Source organism: Rousettus aegyptiacus, unplaced genomic scaffold, assembly GCF_014176215.1.
Source record: "Rousettus aegyptiacus isolate mRouAeg1 unplaced genomic scaffold, mRouAeg1.p scaffold_m13_p_1, whole genome shotgun sequence".
Classification (NCBI taxonomy): Eukaryota; Metazoa; Chordata; class Mammalia; order Chiroptera; family Pteropodidae; genus Rousettus; species Rousettus aegyptiacus.
In genome coordinates this window covers 19,695,712-19,722,215 of record NW_023416284.1, presented here as the reverse complement: position 1 = coordinate 19,722,215, position 26,504 = coordinate 19,695,712, and the positions used below count along the sequence as shown (strand labels likewise).

General features: G+C 46.9%; 1 protein-coding gene across 4 annotated transcripts; it reads left to right on the top strand.

The window, feature by feature from the left end:
- Positions 1-4,001: 4,001 nt before the first annotated feature.
- On the top strand, positions 4,002-25,238 carry SPOCD1 (SPOC domain containing 1). 4 transcript variants are annotated; one of them, XM_016150413.2, is made up of 15 exons: positions 4,002-5,399; positions 14,262-14,303; positions 15,290-15,466; positions 15,897-15,938; positions 16,094-16,157; positions 16,466-16,556; positions 17,340-17,499; positions 17,613-17,729; positions 19,144-19,269; positions 21,412-21,544; positions 21,774-21,924; positions 22,196-22,331; positions 22,920-23,009; positions 23,298-23,484; positions 24,451-25,238. In XM_016150413.2, the coding sequence occupies exons 1-15, from the start codon at positions 4,038-4,040 to the stop codon at positions 25,104-25,106; spliced, it is 3,534 nt and encodes a 1,177-aa protein (XP_016005899.2). In that variant the 5' UTR covers positions 4,002-4,037; the 3' UTR covers positions 25,107-25,238. The 4 variants fall into 4 exon arrangements, with proteins under 4 accessions (XP_016005899.2, XP_036087144.1, XP_036087150.1 ...); XM_036231251.1 differs by having other exon boundaries at positions 15,897-15,986; XM_036231257.1 differs by lacking the exon at positions 14,262-14,303 and having other exon boundaries at positions 15,897-15,986.
- Positions 25,239-26,504: the final 1,266 nt, after the last annotated feature.

The window sequence follows — 26,504 nt, the reverse complement described above, 5'->3', positions numbered from 1 at the left end:
TCCTCTGTAAAACATGAATAATGATGTCTACTTTATAGTATTGATGTGAAGATCAAATGGGATAATATACAAAAGTCCAAACCCATAGTAAATGTTCAATAAATATTTATTAAAAATCTAATACCTGGATCATGTCTGCAGCCTCCCATGCATTTACTCTCTCTAGTTTCACTTATGCTATGGCAGGAGTTTAATGCAAGAAGCAATCAAGAGCAAAACATTAAAAAAAAAAGAAAAGGTAGATCCTTGTGATAAATTGGCATAGTATTGGCTGTAAGAAAGGGGTGCTGTCAAGAATCTGTGGAGGAATCGGCAAACAATTCTGTAAAGGGCATTGGGCCAAACTTAGACAAAATCTTACTTTGACTAATTTTTAAGATAAGACATTTTAGAATATCAGGAGATAGAGAGATTGACTGGGTTCCTAAACCAACTCTACCACTTATGAACCTTTAATTTCTCTATGCCAATTCTCTCATCTGTAAAATAGAAATAAAGGTAGTACTTACTTACCTTATAGACTTGGTATAAGGATTAATACAGGTAAATAAAGGATTAAGACAGGTAAAGCATTTATGCCAGTCCCTGGCTCAAAGTCGCACTGTATGTGTTAGTAATCACTGTCCTTGTATCTCCACGTGGTGCTACTAACACCTCCATTTCCCCTTTCTTTGGTCATTGGTGAGAGATTTTTATTATCCAAATGGATCAGAATAACAGTTCACTTTGTCTTAGGGGACCTGGTCAAGTCTTTGCCATAACGTCCATGACATTTCATAGTGGGAGGTCTTTTCACTTAAAAAATTATTTATTTAGAGCAATAGCTGGATGTCATTGATGATATTCAATCTCAACTCTTACCTCTTTGAGACCCTGACAGCCAGATTGTGATAGCTTTCAATATGGATCACACAATATTTCTTTTTTTTTTTTTTAGCATTTTATTTTACTATTAGTTTCAAGTATACAGCAAGTACATTGGTTAAATATTTATATAGTTTATGAAATGATCCCTCCAATTACTCTATCACTCCTCTGGCTCTACATATAGCCATTACATTACTGCTGATCGCATTCCTTATGCTGTGCTCCCCATCTCCGTGACCATCTATCAACTACTAATTTGTACTTCTTTAACCCTTCACCCCTTTCCCCAAGCTCCCTAACCCCTCTCCCCTCTGGCCATCACCAGATTGTCCTTTATATTTGTGAATCTGTTTTCAATTAGCTTGTTATTTTCATTTCTTATTTTCCCCCATGTAAATGAAATCATATGGTAGTTATCTTTCTCTGACATATTTCAATCAGCATAATAACCTCTAGTCCAGCCACATCATTGCAAATGGTAGGATTTCATTTTCTTATGGCTGAGCAATATTCCATCGTATATATGAATCATAACTTCTTTATCCAATTGTTTGTTGACGGACATTTAGGCTGCTTCCACACCTTGGCTATTGTGAATAGTGCTGCCATGAACATAGGAGTGCACAGATCTTTACGAATTATTGTTTTGGTTTTCTTTGGCTAAATACCTACAAGTGCAATTGCTGGGTCAAAAGTTAGATCCATTTTTAATTTTTGAGGAAGCTCCAGACTGTTTTTCATAGCGGTTGTACCAATTTGCAATCCCACCAACAGTGTATGAGAGTTCCCTTTTTCCCACATCCTCCCCAAAGCTTGTTATTTTTTGATTTCTTGATGATGGCCATTCTGACAGGTGTGAGGTAATATCTCACTGTGTGTTTTTTCTCACTGTGTTTTAATTTGCATTTCTCTGATGTTTAGTGACCTTGAGCATCTTTTCATGTCTATTGGCCGGTCCTCTGTATTTCCTCTTTGGAGAAACATCTATTCAGGTCCTCTGACCATTTTTTAATTGGATTGTTTGTTGTTGTTGTTGTTGTTGTTGAGTTGTATAAGTTCTTTACATATTTTGGATATTAACCCCTTATCAGATGTATCATAAGCGAATATCTTCTTCCATTCGGCAGGTTGTCTTTTTGTTTTGTTGATGGTTTCCTTTGCTGTGCAAAAACTTTTTAGTTTGAAGTAGTCCTATCTGTTTATTTTTTCTTTTTTCCCCCTGCTTTTTTTTTTGGTAGTAAACTTTATTTCTAAGAGGAGACTGAGATTTACTGAAAAAAATTGCAGATTAGTACAGAGAGTTTCCATATACTTGGCACTCAGTTTCCTTTATTATTAACCTTATCTTGCTTTTTAAATTCAACAGTCTTTGAGATGAGTCCATGTTGATATATAGATCTAATTTATTCACTGTAACTGCAGTGTAGTATTCCACTGACCTGAAATTTTCCTGTGGTCTCACATGGCACAGGTATAGTGCAGGGAATTCCCATCTTCCTCTTAGCGAGGTCTGTCAAATCCTGGATTCTACAGTAAAAATGCTTAATAGTAGTGATGTTATAAATATCATCTAGTTTTCAGTGTTATGAATCAATCTACAGGCAAAATATGGCAAACCGAATCACCTTTACAGGATAGAATGTGCATGCTACAAAAATTGACAAAGCAAATACAAAAAGTGAGTCGATGGAGGAAGGCGAAAGTGGGGAGGGGAAATTATTCATTTCACACAGAGAACAAAAAGATACAATTAAAGAAGAAATAGACATTTAAGACTATTATTCAAAGTGATAACAGTAACCAACAGAAAAACTAAAAATATGAATATTAAAAAAGAAAAACTGGAAATAGATGGTTAATAATATCACCCAGAAGGGAGTCAATAGATACTGTTAGCATTAATAAATCAAGTAATAGAATGTGAGTATATTATTCACAGTTTATGAAAGCAAAATGACAACACAGCAAAAAAAAAAAAAAAAAGAGAGAGAGAGAGAGAAAGAAAAGAAAGGTTGCTCCCAAGGGTTAGGAAGTGAGAGGGCATTTTAAACTTTTTATGTCTAACTTTTCTATTTGGCTTGGATGTGTATTTATATCTATATGAATTATATTTTTATATTTGCAATAATAAAAAAATAATTAGGCAAAAATGTAGATCTGATTCTGACAGTTTCCTAGGGCTTCAGACACTTTCAGTAACTCCCCATCACCTTAGAATCAAGTTAAAACTCTCAGACAGATTCAAAGCCCTTGGATGCCTCAGACCTCTCACTTCAGGTACCCCGATTTCCCTTGTTCACTAGCCCGTGGGATTGGCACCTCCTCCCGGAAGCCCTCTGGAGGGAGACTGCGCCCTCTGCCGGTGCCGAGGCACCAGCACGCCTGGAGTGCCGCCCTTTGTGCAACATCGTTGACTACGCTGGCCTGCCTACCCTAGAGCTCTCCGCATCACGTGATCCCAGCCCCTTCCCAACTGGGGGTGGAACCCTGGGAGGGGGGGCCCGGGAGCCTCAGGTGAGACCTTTCTGGACCGGTTGGAGCCGGATTCCCTGAGCTGTTGGGGACGTCGGTATCAGGCCTGGGAACCGGGCTAGGGTGTCTAGAAGAAGGGGACCGTTGTGAGGGGGACGGGCGGGGTGATGGGAGTTAACCCCTTTCCCTGTCCGCTGGGTGAGGAGTGGTTTGGAGCTGAGCTCTGGGCTGGGGAGAGAGTCCTGGCTCTTCCATGACTATCTGTGTGCCCTTTGGCGGGTCACTAAACACTTCTTTCAGTTTCCTCGCTTGTACCTGCCATCCTGAAATGAAATAATGCACATAAGTAAGTAATTAATAAATGGTAACTGTTCTTATTACATCCCATTTAAGCAAACATGTAAACTCTCAGAGATGAGAAGACCTTAACGTCGCTGTAGCTCAACCCTGTCTGGTGGCCAGCCTCCCTTCCCTGGCCTGGGGTCCAGGTTCTGCTGGGGTGCTTATATCACTGGGTGCTGCCTTAGATCCCTGTGGCCTCCGGACCGTGGTGGCACCTGGAAGGGAGGCCACCTCCCAGGTTGCTAGTGGCCTGGTGTACAAAATTGGCTGGCGAGTCAGACCCTCTGTGATGAATTCTCTTCTGTGTCTCCTCGCAGGGCCCGTGTTCCACTTTCGGCCCCTCTAGGTGGACGGACATGTCTCAGGAGGGGACTGCAGAGGGCTCCTGTACAGAGGACCCTGTTCTCAGTCTCCAGCGCAGCTGTAGGCTTTTTCAGGAAGATATGAAAGAAGCTAGCTCTGGGTCAGGACTGGCACCGCACCCGCCCAAGGCGGGCTCTGGGGCCCGAGTTTGGGCTGGCAGAAGAAAGAGGGTACTCAGGAAGGCAGCCAATGGAAGTGCTAGCTCCAAGGCTGGGAGTGCTCCTGGGGCCAGCCTGGAGGAGGAGGCCCACCTGGTGGTCCTGGAGCTGCAAGCTCTAGGACAAAGCCAGATTTCGGTGCCTGACCCCAAGCTCCACGTCTGTATGCCCACACTGCCTCCTCAGGGGAAGGCTTGGCCCTCCAAGAGGCTCCAGGTTTCTCTATACAACATCTTAGATGAAAGTTGGCCCGGGAATCTTTGTAGCAGGTCTGTGGGTCTCCCAGAGGGAGCTTTGGTTGGCAGGGAGACACCAGCAGGAGTGGAGGAGGGGAGCTGCCCCAGGCCCAAAGAGGCTGGAGAAGATGGGAGGAGTTCTCAAGGATGTGATGGAAGAAGCCCCACCCTCAGCAAAGAGAAACTCCTCAAAAGGGACCTGCCATCCTCATCAGGCGCAGCCCCTGTAAGGGCAAGAAAGAAAAGCAGGAGACGTGAGGCCTGCTCAGAGGGTGGGGAGGGGGCTAGTGACTTTTTGGGGCTTGGTCAGAGCCCTGGTGGGGCCAACCCCCAGTGTGTGCGAGGCCCCCCACAAGGTGCTGACCTAGAGTCCTTGGGAGGCCCTTGCAGTCTTCTCTCTTCCAAGGATACTGGGTCTGGGCCTGAAGATCCAGGCGGAAATTTTGTGGGATGTGCCTTGGAGACTGAGAAGTTCGAATATTTTCCTGTCCTGGGGGATGGGGCAGAGCCAGGCAGCCTTTATGACCCTATAGAGTTCCTGCTTCCCAGCGGAGGAGAGTCCCTCAGGCCGGCTGCCCAGGATCCTCCAGAGAGCCCAGCATCATGCCTGGGAAGGTCTGTGGCTTCCACAGAGCAACAAGAAATGGAGCACGTAGTGGGGGCTGGCGGTGATGATGGACTTGTCATCTCACAGGAGGAGCTGAATGTCAAGACTCAGCCAGTGTCCAGGGCCTGGGCTGGGCAAGGACTCACTGCTCCCACTGACACCCTTGCCAGCTCTCTAGAGCCTGCAGCCAGCAAGGCTCACTCAGGGCTGTCCATGGGACAGAGAAGATCCAAGTGTGCTAAGCTGGGGAAGGGCCTAGTGCTCTGTGCCCAGGATCAGGGCACAGACAGAAGTTTGGATAACTCTAACCAGGACCAGCCAGCAGAATCCAGCCCAGGAGGCTGCCCCAAACTGGTAAGTTGAGTCTGAGAGGTTGGGATGGGAAGGGCCAGGCCAATTTCTCAACACCACGCTTGGTGGTGAAATTTAATAGAACTAAGTTGGAAGGGGTCTTAATTATCATTATCCCTTATGCCTGTTAAGATATGACTAAACTGAGGCACACCAAATCAGTAAAGAGAAAATACTGGCTTTTCGCTTAGTGTCAACAATAGTCTTAGAAGATGGGCATTGGCTCCATATTTCCAGATGGGGAAACTGAGGCTCAGGGAAGTTCACAAATTTCTCCACGCTCGCACAGCGAGGGAGTCAGTGCCCAGCCGTGGTCCTCATGTTCACTGCTTCCTTTTCCATTGTTCTTTTACTTATAATTGCCATTTTATTAATAATCATAGCTAACGTGTTCATCCACAGAAGGCAGAAGATGGCAGTACTTGTTTTTGATGTATACTTCTCGCGCAGTTGAATTGTATCACATTTATTGAACATGTATTATGTGCCAGGTGCTTTTGATTGAATCTTCACATGAGGTCCAGAGAAGTAAGGTAACAGGCCCCAGGTCACACATCTAGTAAATGACGAAGTCAAGATATAAATGCAGGCAATCTGTCTTTAAAAAATTTTTTTTTTCAATTACAGTTGACAGTCAATATTTTTTATATTAGTTTCAGGTGTACAGTGTAGTGATTAGCAATTTATATAATTGATGAAGTGATCCCCCAATTAGTCTAGTACCCACCTGGCACTATACATAGTTATTACAATGTTATTGACTATATTTCTTATGTTGTATTTTACATCCCTGTGACTATACTGTAACCACCAATTTGTACTTCTTAATCTCTTCACTTTTTTCACCTAGCCTACCAACCCCTCTCCCATCTGGAAATCATCAGTTTGTTCTCTGTGTCAATGAGTCTGTTTCCATTTTGTTTGTTCATTTATTCTATTCTTTAGATTCCACATATAAGTGAGATCATATGGTACTTGTCTTTGTCTGACTTATTTCACTTAGCATAATATCCTTTAGGTTCATCTATGTTGTTGCAAATGGTAAGATTTCATTTTTTATGGCTGAGTAATATTCCATTGTTTATGTGTACACATCTTTATCCAGTTGTCTACTGATAGGGATTTAGGTTGCTTCCATGTCTTGGCTATTGTAAATTGTGCTGCAGTGAACATAGATGTGCATATATCTTTTAAATTTACTATTTTGTTTTGTTTTGTTTTTTAGATAAACACCCAGATGTAGGATTGCTGGGTCATAAGGTAGTTCTATTTTTAATTTTTTGAGGAACCTCCAAACTGTTTTCAATAGCGGCTGCACCAATTTGCAATCCTACTGACAGTGCACAAGGGTTCCTTTTTCTCCCCATCCTTGACAACACTTCTTGTTTGTTGATTTATTGATGATGGCTGTTCTGACAGGTGTGAGGTGAGATGTCATTGTGGTTTTAATTTGCATTTCTCTGATGATTAGTAATGTTGAGCATCTTTTCAAATGTCTATTGGCTACCTGTATGTCTTCTTTGGAGAAATGTCTATTCAGGTCCTCTGTTCATTTTTTAATTGGATTGTTTGTTTTTCTGATGTTGAGTTGTATAAATTCTTTATAAATTCTGGGTATTAACCCCTTATCAGATGTATCATTGGTGAATATAATATCTTCTCCCATTCTGTAGGTTGTCTTTTCGTGTGTTGATGGTTTCCTTTGCTGTGCAAAAACTTTTTAGTTTGATGTAGTACCTTTGGTTTATTTTTAATTTTTTTCCCCTCAGGCAGTCTATCCTGAGAGCTCACTGCACTGCCTGCTCGTGCATATTCCCTGCTAGAGAGGAATACTACTGTGGAATATTACCACTATTACTATTAGTAATAGTATCTAGCCTGTTTACCATGTACTGGGTACTGTACTGAGTGCTTTGTCTTCAATCTTCATAACAACTCTATGATGCTATTAATATATATGCTTATTTTACTGATGTGGACACGGAGGATAAAAGAGGTGAAACGACTAGTACAAGGCCAAACAGCAAATTAGTAGAACTGGCATAAAAACCAGTGAGCTACCTGTGTGATTTACCGCTATTTGACACTATAATTACATTAGAATGAGATTACATCATCTTTGTAAGCATTGCTCGAAAGCATTAATTTTTAATTAAAAAACTAATACCTGTTTATTATAGAAAATGGAGAAATAAAATCTCCAAAATGCCGACATTTATATACCAAAATGTCCTTTTGCTATCTTTTTCCTATGCATATATATCTTTTCTTTGCCTAGAAATGGGATCACATGTGCCAAATTTTATAACTTGATTTTTTTGGTATTTAAATTTTTTTCACAGTCAGTCGTTAATACAGAATGAGGAAATCCCTTTGAATGCCTTCGTCTGGAGATAACCACTGTTAACAGCATCTTTCCAGTTTCCTCTCTGTGAACTTCCACACCTATGTGAGCACCTACATACTGTGCCTCATTGTTCTGGGACTCGTACTTTGTTTATTTTTCAAGCCCTGTGGTATTTGAAGATCTCCCCAAGTTTGTACATATTGTTCTGCCAAATCTGTGCTTTCCCTGAGCCCTGCATCATAGCAGTTACAGGCATATTTGTTATGGCCATAGGTACTGCCAGGACTAGAGGATGGGCCGGGACTTCCTTTTCTTGTTTCTGACCTCTGTAGTGTGGTTCAGAGCTCGAAGCCTGGAGGCTGACAGACTGGCATTAGGTCTTGGCTTCGCCACTGTCTGAATGACTTAGGCAAGTGACTTCACCTTTCTGGTATATCTCATAGGGCGGTGGTGAGGAGCAAGTGAGGTGATGCATGCTTGTCATTTAGCACGGTGCCTGGTACAAGAAAAGTACTAAAAAATGTTACCTGCTATTGACGTACAATTTTGTCCTGCTCTAAGTAACGCTGGGGTGAACATCGCTGCGCATCTGGCTTCTCCCCATTTCACATTAGTTATTTGGGCCGGGTGCCCAGAATTGGGATTCCTGGGTCCACAGCATTTTGAAGGGCTTGTTTGAGCTTAGTGGTGGAGCCAGGTGCCCGCCTGCTTTAACTGCAAGCGGCCCATGGTTGCTCTCTTCTCGAGGCCCCATCCTTGACTTTGCAGCACAGCCTGTCATCCTACAGCTTCCCAAATAACCCGTTGCCATGGCAACTGGTACCAGCTGCAGGAGAAGAATTGAGGCTGGGCTGTGATAGGGACGGGCAGGTGGTTGAGGACAGGGCTGAGTGGGGCATGGGCATATGATCTAGCTGGTCTGGAATCCGTTTTAGGGCCCTAACACCTTTTCCTATAGGCAGCCTGTCCAGTGCCGGTGGCAGACACCTGGATTCAAGATCAGGCTCTGTTTCTTACTACAGGGCAATTTTAGAAGAGAGATGTCTCTTCTCTGAATTTTAGTTGCTTTTCTATGAAATGGGAGAGTCAGCTGGGAATCTGGTATGTGAGGTTGGTTGTGTTGTATTCCACTGGCTTGAAATAAGACTCTTGAAGGGGTGTGGGGAGGAGGGTTGAAAAGCCATTTTCTTCTCTGCCCTGAGCACTGCAGTGCAGAGTGAGATCTGAAGCTGCTCTGTGGGTGGGTTAGTAAGGGACGTGGGGAGGGCAGCTCTACTTACTCTGCCAGTGCTACTTGCTCTGCCCATCACAGCCGGAGAGGCACACAGCTCCTCTGGCCCCACCCAGGTTCTCAGGCTTAGGTGCCCTGGGTGTAGCTGCAAAGTGTTAGAAGCTGTGTGAGGGAGGAGTGTGTCTTTCCAACAGATGGGTAACCTAAGAATAGCTCTTTTTATTGAGTTCTTACTGTATACAAAGAGCTTCACATATGTCATCATCTCATATTTAATCCTCACAATAGCATTAAAAGTCAGTGTTAATACCCTTGCTTTGTTAATTAAGAAAACTAGAATTCAGAGAATTTAAGGGATTCACTCAGGGTCACATAGCAAGTGAATGGTGCAGCCAGGATTCCCGGCTTGTATGACTCCAGAGTCCATGCTCTGAGCCACGGTGCCAAAGGCCTGGCTGAGGGGTTTGGATTTTTATGGGACTTTATTATAATTTGTTCAACGAGTTGGTGGGGGATGGGGAGACAAAACAAGTCACCAGAAAGTCGAGATACAGACTAAAGCCTGGCAGACCCCAGGTACCCAGATGGCAATTGAGTCTTCCTTGGGGAGAGGTGGGTGGGAGGGTTTTAAGGTAGTGTAGGGCCAAGGAGGGGGATGTCTGAGCTGGGTCTGGGCAAAGGAAGTAGATGTTGAGCAGGAAGAGAAAGAAGGAAGGGTGTACTAGGAGGGGATGGAGCATACGCAAAGGTCCAGAGGCAGGAGGCAGCTCGGAGTGTTATAGGTGTGGAGCAGTGTGTGGGGTAGGATCAAGAGGGCAGTAGTGAGGTGGGAAAGACCAGCCAGGACAACTTTGCTTGAATGGACTTGGAGAGACTGAAACGTGGTCAATTATCAGAAAGGGATTTCTTGAAGATAGGAGCCAAAGAATCTTAACAGCATCAGCATTTACAGAGAGACTTGCTGTGTTCCAGGCAGTGTTCTAAGAGCCTTTAATAAGAATAGCGATTCTTGCATCAACACTATGAGGTAGATACTAGTATTATCCCCATTTCACTGATGAGAAAATCGAGGCACAGAAAGATTAAGTAACTTTCCCAAGAGGACACAGATCCTAAGTGTTGGCAGCAAGTAGCCTGTTGCATGAATATGCCACAATTTATTTCTTGACTCCAAATGGGCATTGGGGTTGTTTGCAGTTTTTTGCTGTTACATATGGTGCAGCTGTGATGAACAGTTATGCATATGTTTCTTGGTGTATATGAGTAAGAACACCTCCATGGAATATTCCTTGGAGTAGAATTGCTAGGTTACACACATCTTCAGCCTAACTTAAACAGTGCCAGATGTTTTCTGAAGTGATGGAAACAGTTTACACTCCCATCAGAAATGTATAAATTCCAGGAGCTCTGCATCTTCACCAGCCCTTGATATTATCAGACTTCAATTTTTGCCGAAGCGAGGGTATGCTATGGTGTCTCAATGTTATTTTAATTTTTATTTCCGTGTTACTAAGGAGAATCTTTGCATGCATTTTGACCATTCCTGTTAGGTCTTCAGCCAAAAAAATTTTCAGTTGTTTAATTTGTCCTTATTGATCTGTAGAAGCGCTTTACATATTCTTTGTGTATATTCTTTATATAGTCTCTCTTTCTGTTACTGCTTTCTAACTTCAGCAGATTGTGGTCCGAGAATGGGATCTTCATCTGAGTTGGCTGATGTAGCAGCCTCTAGCCACTTGTGTCTATTGAACACTTGAAATCTGGCTAGTCCACAGCACACCACATTTCAAAGATTTATTAAAAAAAAAAAAAAGTCTCAGCATTTTTTACATTTGTTACTATTGAAATGAGAATACTTTGATATGTTAAATTATAAAATTAATTTCAGTAGTTTCTTTTTACCTTTTAAAATGTGGCTACTAGAAAACTTAAAATACACATATGGCTGAAGTTTATGTGTCTATTGTGTAGTGCTGGTCTAAACAATACTAATTTTTTGAACTTTATCGAGATTTGTGTTATGACTAGGCTGTGCTTAATTTTCATATGTGTTGCGGTTGTACCGAAAAGAATCTGTTTTCTAGCTGTTAGGAACAGTGTTCTATATATGTATGCAGTTTTGCTTGTTCATTGTTTTCACTGAATTTTTTTATCCTTACTGTTTTGTCAGCTAGACTTATCAATCGTTAGTGGCATTACAATTTCTTGGTGTAATGGTGATTTGCCTTTTCTCTTGTAATTTTGTCAATTTTTGCTTTATATTTTTTAAGATTATGTTATTAGATGCTTGTAAATTTAGAGTTGTTATATCTTCCTGGTGAAACTGCTTATCATTGAGTAGTAAGGTCTTCGCCTTTGCTTATTTTTTTGCCCAAGTCTGTTTGATCTGATGTTAATATAGCTACAAACCTGTGTTTTGGTTGGTAACTGCCCATTCAAATATTATTCCATTTTTTTCCTCTCAATCTTTTTGCATTGTCGTATGTCTTATAAGTATCTTATCATTGCATTTTCTTTTTTTAAAAGTCTGATAATTTCTGTATTTATTTGAGGTATTAGTCTCTTTACATTTGTTGCAGTTACTGATTTATTTGAATTTATTTCTACTGTCTTATTTTGTGCTTTACATATATCCTGCATTTTCTACACTTTCCCCCCTTTTATTGCCTCCTTTTAGATTAGATTGTTTTTCCTTATTCTTTTTTGTCTCTCTAATAGTTTGGAAGTTTTTTTATGCCCCGTTTATATTCTTTTGGTGGCTATTTTGGAAATTTTAACACAAACACCTAACTTATCAAAGATTTTCAGTAGTCACTGTCTTTATCTTCCTCTGAAAGAAAGATAAAGATCCATGATCTAAGGATCTTGGAATGCTTTAATTCCAAGCACAAACCTTCCCATCTTATGTGCAGTTGTTATCTACTTACTTGGTCAAGTTATTTTTTTAATCCCACACATTACACCGTTATTATAGTTTCATAAGCCAATGTTTGTTTAGATTTAACAACGTATTTTTCATTTTCTTTGTTCAAAATTCCCCCTTGTATCTCAGCTTTTCTGTCTGGGATCATTTTTCTTTCCTTCTGCCTCAAGTTCATCTTGAATATTTTGTTTATTGAGAAAAAATCAAATTATCAAGAAACAATAACTCTCGGTTTTCTCTATGATATTTTTATTTTATCCTCATTCTCGAAGAAGATTTTATCTGGATCCGCAATTGATAGTTATTTTCTTTAAGCACATTGAAAATATCATTATTCTCCATTTTGCCTTCCATATCACTGATGAGAAATTAGTCTAATTGCCATTCCTTTGGAGGTAAAACGTCTTCTGGTGAGAGACATTATAGCATAGTGGTTAAAGGTGTGGCCTCTGGAATCAGACTGCTTGGATTTAAATCCCAGCTCTTTGGTTTACTAGCTGTGTGATGGGCAAGTTGATTAACCTCTCTGTGCCTCAGTCTCCTCTTCTGTAAAATGGAAGCAATAATAATAATACCAGTCTCTAGCTATAGGGTTGTGGTGAGGATTAAGTGAACTAACATGTAAAGCATTCAGAGCAGTTGTAACATATTTTCACTGCTGTTAATGTGTTAGCTGTTATTTTTCCTCTTGATACTTTTAGGATCTCCTTATTGTTGGTGTTGAATAGTTTCACTATGATGTGTCTAGGTGTGGATTTATTTTTACTTATCTTGTTTGAAATTCACTGAGCTTTCTGAATCTGTGAATTATTGTCTTTTATCAATTCAGGAAAATTCTTAGCCATACATCTTCAAATACTGCCTCTGCCCCATTCTCTCTTCTCTCTCTTTCTGGAACTTTAGATTAATTAGTCTTTTCACTCTACCCTTTGTGTCTCTCAACTGCTTCACAGTCTCTATGCTGTGAATATTCTTGATAGTTTATTCTGTCTTTTAGTTCACTAATTTCATCTCTGTCTAAAATGCTATTAAGCCTGTTTTTGAGTTTTTAATTTGAAATATTATTATTATCATTATATTTTTCGTTCCCGGAAGTTGTCTTTGGTTCCCGACCAAATCTGCTTGATCATTTGAAAAATATTTTTTGCCTTTCTCATATTTTCAACTCCTTTTATTTCACTAAATTAATATGGTGCATACATATTTTGTATTCTGGTCTGGTAAGTCCAGTATCTAAAATCTTTGCTGTTCCGATTGCTGCCTGTTGTTTGAAGACTCATAATGCTGCTGTATGGACCTCTGAGACGGGGGCCAGCCAAAAGGTTTTGGACTGTGAAGGGCTATTCTTGATATCTTTTTTGCTTTCCTTCCCAGATGTCCCATTTTTCACCCCTCTTTCTTAATTTACTTTTTTGAAAGACTGATTTATTCCCATGGTTTAAAAAATAAAAAAAGTGAAAAGTCTCCTTCCCAGCTCCCAGAGCCTCTCCTGTTGGTAGTCTCTGTTATTAGGTTCTGGTGGATACCTCCGAAGATAGTTTATGCAGAGTCAAGCAAATACAAATTAAAAATCTTTTCTCTCTCTTTTAAACGCAAATGGTAGCACACAACATATTGTTCTGAGCTTGTTTTTTTTTTAGTTAAAAAATATGTTTCCGGTTATAAAAAAAAAAAAATACGTGCTCATTTTGAATAACATAAACACCCAACTGTCTGCAAGTGGAAAGCCAAAGTCCTCCTGGAATTTTCATTCCCCAGAGATAACCACTGTTATGCATCTATAAATATATATTTACGTAAATGGGCTTATGCAACAGATGCTATTCTGTCACCTATTTTTTTTTCTAGTTCTCCTAATAGTTTGCCATGACATCTTTCCACATCAGTCAGTGCTTCTGCAGAGCTCAGCAGTTAAGTGCCTGGGCCTTGGAGTCATGCAGAACTAGGTTCTAAACCCAGATCTGCTGCTTAGTAGCTATGGAACTTTTCAGTCCCTTAGCTCTCTGAGCCTCACTTTCCACATCTGTAAAATGGGGGTAGAAATAGTACATACCTCATGGTATGGTTCAGAGACCGTCATAAGATCACAGATGACATGCTTCTTTCCTTACTTTCTAAGCCCCTGAACGGTGGTTTTTATTATGACTCACCTTTTTAAATAGCCACGTAGCATCCACAGTCTGTTGGGTCACTTTGTTAACCATTCCCCTTTGATGGACATTAGATTGTACTCAATTTTTCCAGTTATAAATGCCAACCCATTGAACACGTTTTGCCTCTGTGTGAGTGTCGTCTTGTGAAGTCCCTTCAGTGGGGTCACTGGGTCCACTGGATTCTAATCTTTGCATCCTCTTTCTCTCCAAGGAGGAAATGAAAATGCCCCATGGGGTGAAGCATGTGTGTTATGTAGGTTTTTACTTTTTATTACTGCCTTTCTTATTCCCTCTCCTCAGGTCTGGTGGGGTGGGGTCCTCCACAGTAAAGACAATCCCAGCCCCCCTGGCCTGCCCTCCTCCAGAACATCCTGGTGCTCCCCATTCCCCATTGTGCTGAATTTCAGACTTCCGGTTCTCCCCAGGCCATAGAACCTGACTATTCATGATAGTTCCTTCAAGGATTAGTTTTCAGACCCGTCTGCTTTCAAAACAATTCCCCGTGGTTTGCAATAAATCAAAATAATCAAAACATACTTAAAGTGGGATAAAAGCCTAAAGAAAGCAAGAAAAAAGAATAGAGAAAGAGAAATCCTTCCCATGCTGCAAATCTTGGAAAGGTATAACTGAGAGGCTCAAAGTTAACACTGAGCTCCCTGGAAACCATAGCAAAAAGGGAAGCAGGATAGAGTCTTGACCTTGTCAGAAGACCAAAACCCATTCTGTATCTTGGAGTGGTCATGAAGGGCTTTATCTCAGGGGCAATAGTGAGGTGATCAGCAGCCTTTTAGAGGGGGGAATGGGCATGTTTGCCATGGGGAAGGGCAAAGAGCAAGTCAGTGACCCTTGAAAATAAGCATGACAGAACTTTGAGGAGGAGGAGGGGGATCCAGAACAGGATATGTCCCCTCAATGAGATGCATCTCTAATCAGGAGGATGAAAAGGGTCCAGTTAACTCTGAATATGTTCGGGAGTGATAGGGGAAGATGAGAGGAAGGGAATGAAGAAAGACGCCCCACCCTGGGACACAAGCCAGACAGTCAGCAAACATTTATTGAACCCTAACTTGTGGCAGGCCTTTGTAGGCATTGGGAATAGAGTGGGGACCAAGACATGTTCCCTGTGTTCATGGAGCTTAGAGGCGAGTAGGGGAGAGTGACAGGAACAATTACTGCACTCTGAGGGGATGAGCTGCAGCCCAGCCTGCTCGGTTCTGAGGCACTCTTCTCCTGCTGCAGCTTGGTTCCGGGGCACTGATTCACCTCCTGGGGGCCATCAGCCATGGCCAGGCAGGGGAGCTGGAACCTTTGAAGTTGGAGGCTCTGGAGAACATGATGGAGGTCAGCTCAGCCTCACCCGCCCAAAGGCCCAGAAGGAAGGGCAGGCCCGTGACCCGGGACCCCACTGGGTGCCAGGTACAGAACGAGTCCTTTACATAGGCAGTGTCACTTAGCCCTTCACACCTGATTGACAGAGATGCCACTGCAGCCCAGAGAGATGCTGTGTCTTGCTTTTGGCCACGCAGAACAATAGCCAGAGGCTGGGTAAGACCCGCACCTGGCAGGCTGGCCTGGGGATCTGTGTGTTCCTGCACTGCTGAATTCAGGAGCTTGACTGGGGCCAGGGAGGGGCTGGGCCTCCCGAGCATTGGAAGAGGGAGAGTCGTCATCTACCTTTGTTCCTGGCCAACCAGCCTGTCCTGCCGCCTCAAGGTCCTCTAGATGCCTCTTCAGGAGGAATAGCATGGGGCTCTGGTGGCCACTCTGACCCTTTCTACCATCTGAGGAGTCACCCCCTGACCCTTAGGGACCACACCTTCTCCTCCACATCCTCTTTCTCTTGCAGGAGAGGCTTCCTGTTCAGGAGGCCGGTGCTGAGTGTCCAGGGGTGAGTGCTGCTTCCCCTGCCACGTGGCCTCCCCTGCTGGAAGCACAAGTTAGGAGGAAGGGAGTGGGGGGGGGGCGGTGACAGAGAAGTGGTGTTCCCGGGGGGCTGAGAAGCTGGGCCCAGAGACACGGCCTCAGTTCTTCACCTCTCCCCAGCATTGTAGCCCACGGGATGCTGCAGAGGATGAGCCTGGTGGACCAGACAGGGGAGAGGACCTAGGTGAGGGGCCATGGGGATGCCCTTTAGCAGCTGCCTCTCTCTGGGGACTGGAAGGGACTGGAGGGGTATCCTGCTCAGCTCTTGGCCCCAGCCCCTACTAGGACTCTTCTCCCCTCCCTACCTGTAGTCCTTCCCCAAAGGGATGAAGACGCCTGGCTGCCTGGGCTTGGTTCCCAGAGGTATGTGGGGGCTAAGTCCCTGAGAAGGGATTCCTCCCTTACCTACCTAAGCCCCTCAGCATTTAGTCACCCCTTCCCCTTGGCCCTGAGCATCCCCTGAGGACCAGTGACTCTTTTTTTCCCCCACAGCTCAGCTTCAACCCCAACAAGAGAAGCCACCCTTGGATATAGAGGTACGAGGCACTGTGGTCCGTGCCATGCAGGAGCTGCTGTGGAGTCGGTAAGGCCTTGCTGCCCACTTCCCTGACATCCCGATAAGCTGCCCTCGCATACCGCCACCTCCCCTGTGCCATGTTCTAAGGGCTTCTGTGTGAATGACTAACTCAATTTATAGCTGTGGGGTCACTTGCCCATACAAAGAGTTAGAGGAGAGCTGAAATTAGACCCTGGGTCTGACTTCAAGGTCATTGTTTCCTATTAAGTCACTGTAGCTCTCAGCGTCTGCTCAGGTCCTCATGGATGTCACCCACAGCAAATGTTTTCAGACACAATGAAACTCTATGCTGGGAGCATCTCAGAGATCTGAGCCCAGAGCTCTCGTTTACTAATGGTGAGACCAAGGCCCAGAGAGGGCGGGACTTTGCAAAGGCCACACAGCAAGCCAGCGGCAGGTTCAGGGTTACATCCAGGGCCAGGGCTCAGTCCCCTGCCCTGACTGATGCCTTACCCTCCCCCAGGCTTTTTCCCATTCTTACATTCCTCAGTTCGCTGTGCAGGGATAGAGCTGGCCTGAGCAGTCGGATCTTGATTTGCCACTAATCGTGTGGCCTCAGGCAAGCCCCCTATCTTCTCTGAGCCTCTGTTACCCCTTCTGTATATGAAGAATGATAATGCTTTTTCCTTACAGAATTGGGGTGAGAATAGATGGGTTCATGTAGGAAAATGCCCAGAATAGAAACGAATGGGCCCAGACCCTGCTCCCCACCCATATCTCTCCCTCTCCAGCTAAGTGCCCAGATAACCTCATGGCTCAGCGCCATGGCCCTGCCCTTGTCCCCTACAGCCTTTTGGAGTTCCCAGACCTGGTGCTGAGCGAGAAGGTGGTGGAGGGCATCGCTGCTGGCATCGAGGCAGCTCTTTTTGACCTGACACAAGCCACCAACTGCCGCTATAAGACCAAATACCGCAGCCTGCTGTTCAACCTGCGTGACCCCAGGAACCCTGTGAGCAGGACGTTGGGCTGGGCCAGGCCCCCTCAGAGGAGCGAAGCCCTGGCAGGATGTTGGGGTGGGGGTTCTCGGAGCCCTGTAGTGGAGCCCTGCCCCCACCCCTGCAGGACCTGTTTCTCAAAGTGGTTCACGGAGATGTCACCCCCCACGGCCTGGTGCAGATGAGCTCAATACAGCTGGCCCCCCAAGAGCTGGCCCGCTGGCGGGACCAGGAAGAGAAAAGGGTGAGCCGATGGGTCAAGTCAGAATAGGCGACAGAATGTAGTGAGGAGGTGGTGGGCCAGAGAGTGGAGCAGGGAGCGACAAAGGCAGAGCTGAGTGAGGAGGAAAGCCTGAGACACGTGAGCGCAGGCCAGAAACATCGAATCACAGAAATGGAAAGAGCTTGCAGGCAGACAGGGAGAGAATCAGGGAGACTCTCTCCACCAAAATAGGAAAAGAGGCAGAAATGAAAGGGACTAGGGATGGAGAGCTCAGTAGAGAGGTGACATCCCGAAAGGTGTCATCTCCCACTTGTTTTTCTGTGGAGCTGGGCTCCGAGGGTTGGGAAGGAACTGGGGATGAGGGTCCAGAGTCTGGAGTCCAGGATTGTCACCCGCCATCCATAGAGAATAGACCCCCCTGCGGTGCCTCTGTTTTCATTCCAGCCTCAGAAGCCCCAGAAAAGGCCCAAAGTCTTCCAGGTGCCCCAGACTGGATGAGGGACTCCACGGCTCCGTTCTTCATAGTTACGTCCCCATACACTGTGTGTCCACGGGTCTCCCCTGCTTGGGAACTGCTCAGGGGCAGGGAGAATGTGGGCACTGAGTTGGCTTTGGGGATGTTTCCATAGGGTTTTTGTGGCCCAGTGAAAGAGGGAATGATTTAGGGAGTGGGCCAGTGGGATGGGGTGGGGCAATAAGACTCCTATTCTGGTAGACACTGGGCCGATTGGAATTAATAACTCGACTCCATTAGGTAAATCTGTCCACTCTAGGCTGAGCTTCTGTTCAGGCACTGTGTGAGACCAGGGAGCAGGACAGGTCCATAATTTGTGGGGCAAGTGCCGAATTAAAATGCAGGGGGTGGGGGCCCTTTGTTCAACGCCAAGTAAGAATTTCAAGGCGATGACAGCATTGAGCATGGGGCCCTTCTAAGCACCGGACCCTGTGCAATTACACAGAGTTACACGCCCACAAAGCCCGCCCTGCCAGGAAGGATAGGACCTCTGTCCTCCCGGAGTGGTTGGAAGGGGAGAGACTAGGTTTCAGGAGACATTTCAGATAGGATGACATAGAGCAGTGACGTACTGGCCCTGTGGATTTTTATTAATGGTCCAGCAGATGCCTCAGAGCCTGTGCGTTTTTGACTGCACTCATCCCAGGACAGAGAGTAGGGTGCAGTCAGCAGCAGAATTGACTTGCAGATGAAGGTGAAGTTCACGAAGGCTTTCCGGAGGAGGGCTTATGTTGGAGGGTGAATGATTGGAATATGGAGAGGTAGGGCTGAGGGAGGGCTTTTGAGGTGAGGGGAAAGGCAGAAGCAAACGTGTGGAGGAAGGGGAAAGGCTGGCTTGGAAGGGAGGAAAGTGAGCACTTGGGCTCTTGGTGGCCAGAGACTCCTGAGCCCGGGTGAGCTTGGGCTGCTCTGCCCCGCCAGGGCCTGGAGATCATTGAGCAGCAACAGAAGGAGCCGTGCAGCCTCCCGACCTCCAAGCTGACCCACAAGGGTGAAGTTGAGATCCTGCGGGACGTGGACCAGTTGCTGACCCTGGAGGATCTGGTGGTGAGTGAGGAACCTGGCCTGGTGCTGGGCGGGGCCCATGCCCAGCGATCCCACTCCCCACCTCTGAGACCTACAGTTTTCATTGTAAAGCTGGGTAATGATCATTACTGCACAGGTCCAGCTGAGTACGAAGCGAGGCAGCCGCTGGCACAAGGCCTGGCAGTTCCTTCTCGGTGCCAGTCCCCCCACTTTCGGCATAACCCCAAGGGACCCCGTGTGAGTGATAGTAAGTCCTCTCAACACAGTTCCCCCCAACCTCAGACATTCTGACCAGGTCACAGGTGGGAAGCAGGAAGGCCACACCAGGTGAGGCATTGACTTTGTGCATGTAAGGAACAGAGACCTGCCTTATTCAGCAGAAGTGCGGATGGGGAACCACCTAGATCGCAGGGAAGTCGGTGCATAGTCTCCTTGTCGCTCTGCCTCGTCCTCTTGTCCATCCTGCTGCTGCCTCCTCCCGCTTGGCCCTTCCCTCTGGCACACGGCCTGGCAGGGTGGCTCAGCAGCCTTCGGCTCAGCCTCGTGCAGCCCATCAGAACTCCTCCTTGGCTCCCTTCGGTCACTCTCAAAAGGTGGCTCTGGCTTTTGTTGGGTGTTCCACGGGGCAGATGTTCACCCGGTCTAATCAGCTGTGTGTCCAGGACAGGGAGTGCAGGGTGGGCCCCTTCAGCCATGTTTACTGAGGAAATGGCAGTGAACACGACAAAAATCCCTGCTCTCCCAACCAGTATCCAGGCCAACAACCAGAATCACTGCATGGAGAGGAGTCCTCAGCGGTGTGGCTGCTCCCTAACCAAAACCAATCGTATTCCCTGAATAAATTGAATACAAGAGTCAGGGGAGGAGCTAGCAAGACCTGGGGAGAAGAGAGAGAGCGAGGGGGTGGTAGAATAGGAAAGGGAAAAAAACCCACACCAATCTTCACTCTTTATTGAATACCTACTCTGTGTCCCTTTTACAAACAGTGCCTCATTCAAATCTCACAGTGACCAACAAGGTAAGTGATGCCAGTTTCCTGGATGAGGCACCTGAAGCCATTTGCCCGTGGTCACCTGCTTGGCAGAAGAGGACCTGAGATTCGAAGCCAGGCTGACTCCAAAGCCTGTGCCTTACTTAGTTAGCACTACTCTGGAGGTGCTTTATAGGGCAAGAGTAGAGTTAAAAAAAAAACTTCTTAAATTTTCATAAAGCAATGTTTGTTTGTGTTTAAAGCTGTTTCTGTTATGAGGAAGAAAGGTGATTTGGCCATAGGCATCGAGTCTTAAAAATGTTCATTCTCCTGATTCTGTCATCTGCTTCTGAGAACTTGTGCCAAGGAAATAATTGAAAGTTTAGGAAAATACTTTGTGTACAAGGATGTCCTCAGTACCATTGTAATAGCGAAAACCTGGGAATGACCCAATCATCTAGCGACAGAGGTGATGTGTACAGTACTGTCTGCCCATCCATGTAATATCTACAGGGACTATATAGCTGTAACTCATAGACAAAATGAGAATACAGGCATGCCTCATTTTATTGCGCTTGCAGATGCTGCCTTTATTTTGCAAATTGAAGGTTTATGGCAACACTGCGTCAAGCGAGTCTATTGATGCCTTTTTCCAACAGGCTCGGATGATGGTTAGCATATTTTAGCAATAAAGTACTTTTTAATTAAGGTACGTACATTGATTTTTTTAGACAAAGTTATTGTGTACTTAATAGATTACAGTATAGTGTAAACATAACTGTTATAAATGCACTAGGAAACCAAAAAACTTACGTGACACTATGTTCGGAGATATTCTATTTGTAATATTTTGTGATATTCTCTCTATTGTGGAAGTCCGGAACTGAACCTGCAATGCCTCTGAGGTATGCCCGTACAGGCTATTTTAGTAAAAGGACCCCCAAAACCCGTGTATAGAAAAACTATTGTAAAGGAATCCCGAGAATATCAACAGCCGTCTGAGTGGTAGGACCAGGAGTGGTTATTTTTTAATTCTCAAATTTTCTGTATTTTCCTAATTTTAACAAGTTCACGGTACCTTTGCAATAAACGAATATATCATTTGGAAAAATAAAACCATATTCCTGAGGCTCCCTTACTCATCTTCCCCAGCTGCCTTCCCCGTCCACCCCCTCTCCTCCTGTTCCTCCCAGGTTCCCATGGTGTCCACAGACCGCAGCCCACTGGCCCTGCCTGCCATGTCAGAGGACCCCATGGAGCAGCAGGGGGACACCACGGCACAGCATGAGCACCACTTCCTAGACCCCGGCTGTCGCATCTGCAAGGGTAGCAGGGAGAGACAGGAGGGCCTCTGGGGTGGTGGGCAGGCTGGGACTGGATGCGGGGTTCGGCAGTGACAGGGATGTGTGACCTGGCGAGAAGGTGGCAGGGTGGGGATGCTTGTACCCCAGGTCACCTCAGAAAGAACTTACTTCAAACTCTGGCTCCAAAGCCCTGAGCTGGCTTCGGTCTAGCTGCCTGCCCCTGTTTCAGCTCCTGCCTCTGCTGTTTGTAGACTGGAAGCCGTCGTGTGAGCTGCCAGGCTCCTCCAAAGCAACCAGGAGGGTGGAGGATAATGTCTTCCAGAGGGTCCCAAGGCCAGCCCCTGCATCCTCTCCAGAGATGCTCCAAATCGGGGAGAAACCTCCCACGGAGTCCCAGGACAGGTGTGGGGCTGGGGCAGGGAGCTGCGGGAGGTCACCCACTGGGGCTTTTCTTTTTATATGGCCTTGGACAAATCTTACCTGTTCTGTGGGTCTTAGTTTCCCCCTCTGCAGTGGAACTAATCATCCCAGCGTACAACTTCCCTCCTGCACAAGGCCATGCTTGGGCCAGCGTTCTAGTGCCCACAATAAGGACCAGGACCTTCTGAGAAAGGTGGAGATGCTTGGGGAAGCCCCTATGATCTGCTCTTCCTGGCCCTGTCTCTCCCTCTAGGCTCCAGATGCCTGCTGGGCCCACAAAGGCCTGGCCCAGCCAGCCGCCCTGGCAGGGGGCTCTAGACATGTTCTCTATCAAGAGGTTCCAGGTGAAGGCCCAGCTGGTCTCAGGACACAGCTATCGGCTCATTATGGTATTCCTGCTCTGCTTGCCAGGGACTCTGTCACACACTGACCAGCTCAGTTAGCTACTCACACCCCCATTCATTCATTCATTCATTCACTCACTCGGTCACTCATTCTAAAACAAGTCATTGGCACCCTCTCCAAGAGACCCTCTGGCCCTGTGCCAGGCATGGGGGCATATGAGATGCCAGCCTCACTCCTGTAGAGACACACATGGGATAGAGGACATGGGTACCCCAAGGCATAAAGCAAGAAGGGCCCCGGAGGGAGTGGGTCGGTGCCTCCCTGGAACAGAGGAGGGTTTTAGGAGTGATGATTGAGTGACTAATGATCAGCTAAAGTGTGGGATCAGCTAAACTGTGGCAAGAGGATAGAGGAAAGAGTGAGGGGTTTCTGAGAAGTTGGAGGAAATGATGGGCCAGGACAGGCTATAAGCCTCCGGGAGAAATTAGAGCTTCCTAGGCAGCCACTAGGGGTTCTGTTAGACTGCCTGCCCATCCTCTTTGCTATAGGCTGTGGCCTCCAGGTAGCTGGTACTGAGTCTGCCATAGCGGAGAGGAGTCTGGGGGCTGACTGGCCATACTACCTGCTCCCAGGCCCTGCCCGAGGTGATCCGCTCAGCAGGCTGCATCCCCCCCAACACTGTCTGGGACCTTCTGGCCAGCATCTGCCCAGCCGAGGCCAAGGTAATCACCCACTCCTGGGTACCACCTCTTCTCCTAGCACCATACCCCAGCCCTGTGCTCCCTTTCTCTTCACCTCTGAAGCAGACGCCTGGTTTAGGATATCCAGGTCTAGTTCCCATGGTGTCTGCAGGCTCACCATGTGACCCTGGGCAAGTCCCTCTGTTTCCTTCTCTGGAAAATGGGGACACACTTCTTCACAGGGTTCTTAGAGGTTTGGATGAGACCAGGGGTGTCCTTAGGTGCAAAGGATGACTGCTCCTAAAACTGCTCTCCTTCCTGCCGCTGCAGGACATCTGCGTGGTCAGACTGTGCCCACAGGGGGCCCGGGACACCCAGAACTGCCGCTTGCTCTACTCCTACCTCAACAATAAGCAGCGCCATGGCCTGGCAGCCGTGGAGCACGTGAGGGTGGTTCTGCTGCCCCTGCCTGCCTTCCAGCCCCTGCCCTCCAGACTGCGCCCTCTCGGAGGCCCAGGTGAGTGTCCCGATGCCCGTACCCACCCTGCTTCCCCTCACTTGGTGACCAGACAGGGCACTGTTGACAGTTACCAGTGTCTCCATGGAAGCCCGCATGTCTCAGAAGGGAACCCCCGAGACAGGCAAATGTGATAACAATAACAACCGCTCATACTTGTGTATTGTTTACTACATGCCAGACAGTGCTCTAAAAGCTTACTTACATTTAGTCCTCAAAATAACCCTAGCAGAATGGTACTGTTAATTTCTTCATTTCACAATCGAGGAAACTGAGGTAGGGAGAAGGCAGGCGACTTGTCTAGTCACCTGCTTTCTCAGTCAGCCAACAGCAGAACCTGGCTTCACACCCAGGCAGCATGGCTGCAGAAACTGGGCTCCTAACCACCACACTATACTTACTGCCCCTCCAATTAGGCCCCCTGAATAGGAACTCACGGGGCAGCTACATTTGACACAGACATGGCAGGACAGAGGGAGGACCCACACACAGTTGACTCAAAGCATCATCTAAGACAGAAAGGATGGATGCTTCCACCACAGCTGTACTGGGCTGAGCTTGGCCTTTGTGCGTGGAAACCTTCCAGGGTGTGGCTCCAGGAAAGCACCTAGGCCATGAGATGGCGGGGTGGGGTGGACAGTACCCATTCCAGAGCTGAGTGCTTGGCCTTTCTGGGCTGCCTGTTCCGGGGCCAGTGATGGAGACTGAATACATAGAGTCTTGAGGTCAAACCATCCATGTCTACCCTTAGCCAAGTGAACCCTTTCCCATACTGAGAACAAATCTTCTGAGACAGGTTCACTTTGCCATTACTTTTCCTAGCATCTCAAGGTCCCCCTCCCACTGCTAGAAAGCTCCTCTTGGGGTCTAACCTCCAAACCTTCTGCAACAGCCAGGGTGCAGCCTCTGGGGACCATGTATTGTCTCCCACCAGGCCTGTGGCCTCTCCCTCCCCTCTTTCCCCAGGCCTGGAAGTCACTCACTCAAGCCTGCTGCTGGCTGTGCTGCTCCCCAAGGCAGGGCTTCCAGACACAGCCAAGTCCAGCCCCTTATTGGGGAAGGTTCGCAAGATGGTCTCCTTCAACAGAAAAGTGGAGATGAGATGCTACCAGCCAGAGGACAGGAGGCCAGATGTGGCCCTGAAGGTCTCCCTTGCTCCTGAGGGTACCCAGCAGCAGAGCCAGGACAAAGGCAGCTTGGCTCCTAAGGGAATTTGTGCTTGGCAGAGGCCCTCCAGAGGCAGGGGGAGACGGTGGAAAGAGCCTGAGACCTGCCAGGGTCCTGGGCGAGAGCAATGGTCCCAAAAACCAGGCCAGTGTCACTCCTGGCATTCCTATTCAGCAGCACCAGCTGGCCATAGCCAGCACCTTCACAGGGCCTCCTGTCCCCACCAAGCCCTGCTCCAGCATCTTGAATCCCTGGTAACCATGAGCCACCAGCTCCAAGCCTCACTGAGGTCCCCAGGCCAGGAGCCCCTTCTCCAGCCCCCTACAACCCCTGGAATTGTTGGACTCTTTTTCCAGTCCCCTGCAGCTCCTGAGCCCCCTGGCCCTCCTCCTGACTCCTCTCTAGGCCCTACAGATGGAGCTGGCTCTGAGCGTCCCCTTCCTAGAGAGACCTGACCTTCATTACCCACTGAAAGAGAGGCTGTGATCCCTCACCAGTGCTGAACCCTGGGCTGTTCCAAAGAGAAGTGGGCAGAGGAAGGAGAGGGCCAGCTCGGCCCACCTGCCCCATTTGAGTTTTGTTCTACAATTTGCTTAGTGTTGATTTTTGGTTCAATAAAGAATCTGATAAAGTTTAGACTTCATCTGCTGAGTGGACAGTGGAGAGACCCTGGGCCTGGCCTGGTGTGGGTTGGGGTGGGTATGTCTATGAGTTTCTATGCACAGATGTAGCAGAGCTAAATTGTTGGAATGGAGGGGGCAGCCTTGTCAGTTGTTTGTCTGAGGTCCTGAAACAACACTGTGCCCCAGGGCACAGCTGTTGCTATGGTGGGTCCTGGAAGCATTTTGTAAATATTCTGAACTTGGAGGAAGACGAAGTGATGAGAGACAAGGCAGGATTAGTGTGGAGAGAGAGTTAAGCTTTTGAAGAGGCATAGACACCTTGAGATTGTTAAGGAGAAATGGGAGAGGAAGTTGCAATGATTTTTAAATTTTTCAGTTACCAGGATTTTTTCCTTTGGATATTTGGGGCTGGGGGAGTACCATCAAATTCTCTATGTGTCTCTGTGCACCTGTGAGGGTCTCTCTTTGTGTGTGATATCATGTCTTGTGTGCAGGTAGCTGATGAGGAAATCGGGAGATCCATAAAGGATGACGCCTGTCTGTATCTCTTGCAGGCTCCCAGACACTGAGACTGGAGGAAGCCATGGATCTTGGCCTTGGGATGGAGGGGTGGACTTTCAGACTGGTGTTAGGGCTGGATGGTGCTGTTTTGCCTGGTGCCTGGAGTGAGCTACTAACAGCTTTTATAAATGTAAAACATCTCAATGTGGAGTGTACTTCAGGAGAACTGAGTCTGGGGACTGATCCTGGAACTAGCTGCCCCTGGCTTCCTAAGCCCTAGGGAGAAGGGCTGGCCTTGGAGGAGAGAGCTGATAGGATTCCACCCTTCGTGACCCGAACCGCCCCCCCCACCGCCCCCAGACCTGAAGGGATATACCCTGGCTCATCCTGTTTGAAGTCTACCCATGTATAACCCTTGCCCTGGACCATGCTGGACTGGGAAGGACGGGGGGCGGGGGGAATTCTCTTGGCCCCATGAGCTCTGCTGCTGCCCTACCCACGACGGACAGCAGAGGGGGCCCTCGGCTTTGGGATGGAGGTCGGGGCCGGCTGGACTGGAGGCCGAGCTGGGGGCGGGGCGAGGTGTGGGATTTTAGCTGAAAGGACTGGCAGGGGGTGGGGGCAGGGTGGGTGCGGGCTGAGACAGGGAGAGGGGACTGGACAGGTGAGTCGGGGTGGGAGCGGGGCGCCTTCGGGAACTTTTCCGGCTCCAAGCACCTTGTGAGAGCC